General features: G+C 28.0%; 2 protein-coding genes across 2 annotated transcripts; both read right to left on the bottom strand.

Moving 5' to 3' along the window:
* Window positions 1-2,152: 2,152 nt before the first annotated feature.
* LOC125876065 (putative EG45-like domain containing protein 1) lies at window positions 2,153-2,635 on the bottom strand. The gene is made up of 2 exons (XM_049557175.1): window positions 2,527-2,635; window positions 2,153-2,427 (listed from the first exon to the last, which is right to left on the bottom strand). The coding sequence occupies exons 1-2, from the start codon at window positions 2,633-2,635 to the stop codon at window positions 2,153-2,155; spliced, it is 384 nt and encodes a 127-aa protein (XP_049413132.1).
* Window positions 2,636-4,046: 1,411 nt separating this feature from the next.
* Window positions 4,047-6,902, bottom strand: LOC125877657 (uncharacterized). Its single transcript, XM_049558885.1, has 4 exons — window positions 6,808-6,902; window positions 5,958-6,206; window positions 4,519-4,616; window positions 4,047-4,321 (listed from the first exon to the last, which is right to left on the bottom strand). Exons 1-4 carry the CDS (start codon window positions 6,900-6,902, stop codon window positions 4,047-4,049), a joined length of 717 nt encoding a protein of 238 aa, XP_049414842.1.
* Between the last annotated feature and the right edge of the window lie 795 nt (window positions 6,903-7,697).

Below are 7,697 nucleotides of genomic sequence, written 5' to 3'. Positions count from 1 at the left end.
TTTTTTTTTTTGTTAAAAAAATGTGTAATGGAATTTAAATAGAGGAACAATTTGAAAGAGAGAGAAAATACTTACGAACATAGCTACTATTATAAAATGATGCAATTCCTGGTTTAGCCAAAACTATAGAGAAAGTAGCCAAAAAACCAATAATAACAAGAAAAATATTTTTAGGAATTGCCATTTCTTTTCTAAATCTTTTATTTTATTTCACTAATATATCTATCTATCCCAATAATCAACAACCTTTTTATAGTTTTTATCATCGGCTAAAATATGTAAGTTGTTAAAAGAATAAAATCAATTCATTTATTATTATTGATTCATAGAGTAAGTAGTTAATAAAAAAATATTTTGACGATATCCAGGAAATTAATATAATTTATTAAGGTAGGTTAATTAATTATTACATATCAATTCATGTGATATGATAAGGATATTTCCTGTTTATAATTTGTTAATTTAAATTTTAATATTTTAACATAAATTTTCACATGACAATATTATATGTTGTTACTATACATTCATTTGGGTACAACCATACAAGAAAATAATATTTGATATGAAGTTTATATGAAACTAGATAACTTTTAACATAATGAAAAGGCTGATACGTCATACTTTTTTGGCTAGAATCTCTTATTATCTTTTTTCTCAATTTTTTGGAATTCATTTCTTATAGTAGGATTTAAAATATTACATTACATTAATAATGTCTATATATATTATTCCTCACTATTACTATTGATATCTCTTATCCTAATTTTTTTTTTTTACTTTCCTTGTATTGCTTAAGTTTCTGTTAAAAAATGTAGCATAGTAAATAGTAATTATAAAAAATTAATGGTGATCTATTTATATTATTCCTCACTATTAAGTAGTATTTATCACTTCTCCTAAAATTCTTCTACTTTCTTTTTTCCTTAGTTACGTTTCTGAAAGGAAATGTAGAAATTATATAGTAATTATGGGATTTAAAAGGTAAGTTTCATTGCAAATTAATACTCTTTTCGTCCTATATTAGATGGACATTTACTTATTTTACAATTTACCTTTTATTCATATTAATTACTCAAAATTAAATTTGAAGTTAAATTAATACATACAGTTAATACCATTTTATTTCGAATTAAAGTGTACATGAGAACAATTGGTGTATGGAACAGAAAATAAAAGAACAATTGATCAATAAACTTTAATTCTTAGAATTGATAAACTAGTAATCATTTGTTTGTGTACTTATGCTTTTAATTTATTTCACTGATATATTTATCAATTTAACTAGTAATCAATACCTTTTTATAAATGCACAATCCATCAATTTAGCATCGATTTTCCTTAAAAACACAATTCTATCTATCGATTTTGACCCTTAATTTTGATCCCATTTTTTTTAGTGCCTTGGAGTCTAATTTAGTAATCAATACCTTTTTATAAATGCACAATCCGTCAATTTAGCATCGATTTTCCTTAAAAACACAATTATTTCTATCGATTTTGAGCCTTAATTTTGATCCCTTTTTTTTAGTGCCTTGGAGTCTAATTTAGTCTTGTCAAAAATTAATAAATAAACAAAACATTGAGAACTTTCATGTCTTTTTAATTTTACTTTCAAAGTATATATCATATAATATTAGACTTATTTGAGATTAAGCGATATAATTAGTGAGAATTTATACAACATTTTATTTGGGATTAAAGTGTATAAAATGTTAATGTGGGGAACAAAGAAAAAGAAAAGAGAAAGGAATATCAATGAACTTTTATTTTATTCATAAAATTGATCAAATACATATATCAAATTGTAGATTGATCAAATCAACTTCACTAAAGGGAATATAGTTCAACATGTACTATATTATAAACTTTAATTTCCAAATTCCATGCTCTATAAAGAAGCATGTTAAAGATTTCTTGATGTCCTTATCAAATCCTGAAAATCATAGAACAAAAAATCATAAAATAAAGTCATAAAGTATTTACTATACTATTATAAACATACAAATTTTCGATGAAATTTCTAATAAAAAAAAATCGTCAGAAATTTTTCGACTAGTCAAATTTCTGATGGAGGTCTATCAAATATTTGACTGTATTTAATAGGGATTACTAAAATTTAAATCTTAAATTCATTTACAGATACTAATGTTACTTACTGGACGTAATCGATCTTGATAACACCGGCCACAGGATTCGCTATGGTCGAAAAAACTTCTTTAGAGAGATCTAGGGTTCCACCACATCCAGGACAATGATCAACAATCTTTACAACCATACTCTTGCCAGTACAAGGGTGTGGCACAGGATTTGTTGGTCCAGTACATGTCACATTAAATGTTTTTCCACATATTTTTCCATCAGCCCATAGAGGATCACTAGCTGCTGCTATTATGGTACCTTGGGGTGTGCTTCCATAACACGCCGACGCTATCGATCAGAAAAATATTTTTTAAATTATCAGTATACATAATTAATTAAGTTGAAAAAATAGAAATTAGCGATCGTCGCTAAAGAATAAATACTTACGAACATAGTTAGTATAAAATGTTGCAGTCCCTGGTGTAGCCAAAACTATAGAAAACAAAGTTGCTACAAAACCAATAATAACAAGAATAATATTTTTAGGAATTGCCATTTTTTTTTTCTTCTAAAAAAAACTTTTATTTTGTTTCACTAATATATTTACTTATCCCAGTAATCAACTACCTTTTTATAGGATTTTCATTGATAAAGTTGTGAAAAGAATTAAAACAATTCATTTATTATTATGGACTTTTGGGATAGGTAGTTAATAAAAAATTATTTTGACTATATCTACAAATTACTATAATTTATTGAGGTTTGTTAGTTAATTATTACATATAACTTCATGTGATAAGGTATAGTTAATTATAAACTTTGTTTATTAGTCCAAAACATATGATATTTTCAAATTATGGGTAATTCATATATACTCTAGTGTCTACTAGAGCTATAGAGCTATCAATATGAGCCGATCTAGTTTGAAATTTATCGGGCCAAATCAAGCTAACCCAATAGTTTGATGGGCCAAAAGACATCAAGTCTAATCCATTATTATGTGGGCTAGAAGTTACGTCGGGCCATTTAAATTCTAACTAAAATGTTAACATGAATATTTACAAGATGATATTACATGATATTACTATACAAATATCTTTAATATAATCGTGTAAAATAATGATCTTCTTGAACATGAAATTTCTATGAAACTAGATACTATTGGTTAGTTAATTATTACATATCACTTCATGTGATAAGGTATAGTTAAGAATAAACTTTGCTTATTATGTGGAAATTCATACTCTAGTCTCTACTAGAGCTATCAATATGAGTCGATCCAATTTGAAATTTATCGGGCCAAATCGAGCTAACCCAATAGTTTGATGGGCCAAAAGATATCAAGTACAATCCATTATTATGTAGGCTACAAGTTGTGCCGAACCACTTAAATTCTAACTAAAATGTTAACATATATATCTACAAGATGATATTACATGATGTTACTATGCAAATATCTTGAGTATAATCCTGCAAAAAAAAATGATCTTCTTGGACATAAAATTTCTATGAAACTAGATACTATTGACATGATATTGGCGAACCAATTTGAGATATTAATAAGCAAATTTAACAGTTAATGAATATCAATATGACTAGCTAAGTTGAAATATGAACTTTAATTCTTACAATTGATAAAATACATATATCAAATTGTGAATTGATCAAATCAACTTCCCAAGGGAATATAGTTCAACATATACTATAGTATAAACTTGATTTCCAAGCTCCATATTCTTTAAAGAAACATTCTAAACATTTCTTGATATCCTCATCAAATCCTGAAAATCATAGAACAAAAATCATAAAACATGTCATAAAGTATTTAATACACCAAAAAAAACAAAACAAATATAAAGGGTTCAACTGAATTCAATATTTTCTTAAGATATACGAATCTTTGCATGTTTTTCATAGTGATCAATAAAATTTAAATATTAAATTCGTCTACTGATACTTATAGTTACTTACTGAACATAATTGATCTTGATAACACCGGCCACAGGATTAGCAATAGTTGAAAAGGCTTCTTTAGATAAATCTAGGGTTCCACCACATCCAGGACAATGATCAACAATCTTCACAACAATACTTTTGCCAGTACAAGGGTGTGGCACTGGATTTGTTGGTCCAGTACATGTCACATTAAATGTTTTTCCACATATTTTTCCACCACCCCATAGAGAATCACTAGCTGCTGCTATTCTTGTACCTTGGGCCTTGTTTCCGTAACACGCTGAGGCTATCGATCAGAAAAATATTTTTTATAATGTCAGTATATATAAGTTAAGTTCGTCACTAAATAGTCTATCACTAATTTTTTATTTAATGATGTTAGCTATGGACTATTTAGCGTCATGTCAAACGCGAATATTATAGTTAATTGATTTTAATTTTATTTAGTAAAATTTTTTAAGCGAGGATTTATAAAATACTTACGAACATATTTTGTATAAAATGTTGCAGTCCCTGGTGTAGCCAAAGCTAGGGAGAACAAAGTTGCCACAAGACCAATAATGAGAATAAAATTATTTTTAGGAATTATTGTCATTTTTGTTTTCAAAATTTTTATTTTATTTCACTGATATATTTATCAATTCAACTAGTAATGCAATACCTTTTTATAATGTTTTAATTGGCTAAAATTTGTTAACCACTTTTACTAGAATTAAGGCAGTTCATTAATTATGTGTGCTTTTTATGTCTTTACTATATTCATTTATGCATTTATATAGTAATTAAGCTAATAAAGAACATTGATTATTAGTCAAATTATTAATATAATTTTAGATGAACGACATGTGTCCTTTAATTTAACACATGTAAAATGCATAGACCTCTAATTAAATTTTATATTAGATACTTTGATACTAAAGAATGACCATCACGATACAATCAAATTATGATCAAGATTAATGATTAACCTTCTGAAGGGTTGAAATATATATTTTTTTAAATAGGTTAAGGCTTGAACGTGTTCACATGAATTCAAATTAAATTATTTTAAGTCTAATTCATAAAATTCTGGATGGGCTGGACGGATTACCCATGTTTGGATCCATTTTACAAAAGACAGAGATAGAGAAGGGATTTGGTCCATTTTTAAGTGTAACATTGCAGTTGAAGAGAATAAATAAAAACTATGAAAATATTTCATTAATGAACATGTAAGATTGAATGGTAAAATTGACCAAAGTCATTGAAAGTATTTGAGTTCGATTCTAAGTAGCTACATTTCTTATGTATATTTTTAAAGACCAACCATGTTTGTTGGTTTTTTAAAACTAAAGAAACCCGATAGGCCGGAGAAGTTTCTCTGTCAGTTTCACAAAATATATGAAGTCAAAATCAATGATACACAATCCATTTAATTTTTATTAAAAATTGACTTTGTCCGTTGATTTTGACCCTCAATTTTGACCCTTTTTTAGTAGTGCCTTATGGGACAAAGCTCTTGTGTCTAGAAGTTGTTTAGATCCATATTAGATGTGTCTACTTTGTGTTATAATCTTTAAGGAGTCTAATTTTTTCATGTCAAAGATTAATAAATAAGTAAAACATAGAGGATTTTCCGTGTCTTTTAGTTTTACTTTTAAGTATATATCATATAATATTAGATTGATATCAGATTAATCGATATAGATAGTGAGAATTCGTATAGTTATCTTATTTGGAACTAAAGCATATAAATTATTGATAATGTGTGGAACAAAGAAAAAAAAGAAAGGAATACCAATGAACTTTTATTCATAGAATTGATCAAATCAACTTCACTAAGGGAATATAGTTCAACATATATATAAAAAAATTGCTTGCTTTTAATAGTGATGCTAAAATTTAAATTTTAAATCGATTTACAGATACTGGTCATTACTTACTAGACGTAATCAATCTTGATAATACCGGCCACAGGATTCACGATGATTGAAAAAGCCTCTTTAGAGAGATCTAGTGTTCCACCACATCCAGGACAATGATCAACAATCTTCACAACAATACTCTTGCCAGTACAAGGGTGTGGTACTAGATTTGGTCCAGTACATGTTAGATTAAATGTTTTTCCACATATTTTTCCATCAGCCCATAGAGGATCACTAGCTGTTGCTATAATGGTACTTTGGGGTGTGCTTCCATAACACGCCGACGCTATCAATCAGAAAAATATTTTTTAAATCATCAATATATATAAATTAAGTTCGAGCGATCAAATGAATGAGATTATATTGAATTGTAGCATCGAATAGAAATTAGCGATCAACAATTTTCGTCGCTAAATAATAGTTTATTCCTAATTCTCTATTATAGCTAGTTGATTCTTTTTTTTTTGTTTAATAGAATTTTAAGAATGGATCAAATGAAAAACATATACTTACGAACATAGTTAGTGTGAACACCTAATTTTTGACGTGTTTATTTTACTCCTATAATATATATATATATTTTCTTATATTTTTTGTTTTGTATTTTGGGTAGTTTGTCTTTGTTTATATTGTTTTTTTATTGGCCCAAATGACCCAATTTTTGATTGAATTGGGTTGATTTAGACCAAATTCTGATGGCCCAATCAATTCTGACTCGGTCCAATAGAAATGGTTAAGATTAAATCTCAATCATCCATGATTTTTTGATCCAAGGGTTCTTATGGGACCCTACCAAAAATACAAAATCCCAAAATCAAATTTTTATTGCCATTTTTTATTTTTTCTTCTCCCCTTTGCTTCCACCAACCGCCGGCCGGCTACCGCCACCGCCGTCACCGCCGCCGCCGGCCACCACCCCTTGGCCAAAAAATTCTTTAAATTTTTACCACTTCTTCCTTTCATCCTCCTCTACACAAATCCGCAAACCATTCATTCATATTAATAGCCAAACTCCGTAGATCTAAGAAAAACCAAACATAAATCTTCACCTTTTTCTTTAGATTTACGAAGTTTCGGCCATCCTCGTCCTATATCCTTTACATAAAAGTGTAGAGCTCTTCAAGGGCTATCCTTTGATGTAAAGTTTATGTCCAAAATCTGTCAAAAAAAAAAAATCCGGCAAAATTTTCCGGCGACCTACAATCGTCCATTTATGTCAACCATTTCCCCCTCTCATCCTCTATCTAAATCCGTCATTATCACATTTTTAAAATCATATAAGTTGTTTTGATGCCGGATTTGTATTGTTTTGTTAGTGTTCTTCAAGTTCATGCTTAAGTTGTTGCTTGAGTTTTATTTTTTTTTTAATTTCATTTTTATTTCTTAATTTTATTTTTCTGCCTTAGTTGCTGTGTTTGATCTTCAAAATAGTTTACATGTTTAGATTTTGTGTTAGTGGACTGATTTTGTTTTGATTTTTGGATCTTGATCAATTTTGGGCCTATTTTAAAATTTTCAGATGACCCATTTAGCTATTATTCAATTAATGAGTAAAAGAAATGGGTCATCCAAAATGACATTTTTGGGCCTATTCTAAATTTTCAGATGACCCATTTAGCTATTATTCAATTAATGAATAAAAGAAATGAGTCATCTGAAAGGGCAATGTAGTCTTTTAATTAATTTTATCTTGAAAAAAGAAAAAGAAAAAAGAAAAAAAAAGAAATTTCATTGGTCATCTTGGGTGGTATCTTGGGA

This window comes from Solanum stenotomum, chromosome 9 (assembly GCF_019186545.1).
Source record: "Solanum stenotomum isolate F172 chromosome 9, ASM1918654v1, whole genome shotgun sequence".
Classification (NCBI taxonomy): Eukaryota; Viridiplantae; Streptophyta; class Magnoliopsida; order Solanales; family Solanaceae; genus Solanum; species Solanum stenotomum.
Note: the sequence above shows the minus strand (reverse complement) of the source record. Positions and strands in the feature narration are given on the sequence as shown.

Coding starts and splice junctions, on each gene's coding strand:
- LOC125876065 (XM_049557175.1), bottom strand. CDS start 2,635: ATGGCAATTCCTAAAAATATTATTCTTGTTATTATTGGTTTTGTAGCA. Junction 2,428..2,526: donor ATTTTATACTAACTATGTTC/GTAAGTATTTAT, acceptor TCTGATCGATAG/CGTCGGCGTGTTATGGAAGC.
- LOC125877657 (XM_049558885.1), bottom strand. CDS start 6,902: ATGAAAGGAAGAAGTGGTAAAAATTTAAAGAATTTTTTGGCCAAGGGG. Junction 6,207..6,807: donor GTGGCGGTAGCCGGCCGGCG/GTTGGTGGAAGC, acceptor GTGTTATGGAAG/CACACCCCAAAGTACCATTA. Junction 4,322..4,518: donor ATTTTATACAAAATATGTTC/GTAAGTATTTTA, acceptor TCTGATCGATAG/CCTCAGCGTGTTACGGAAAC.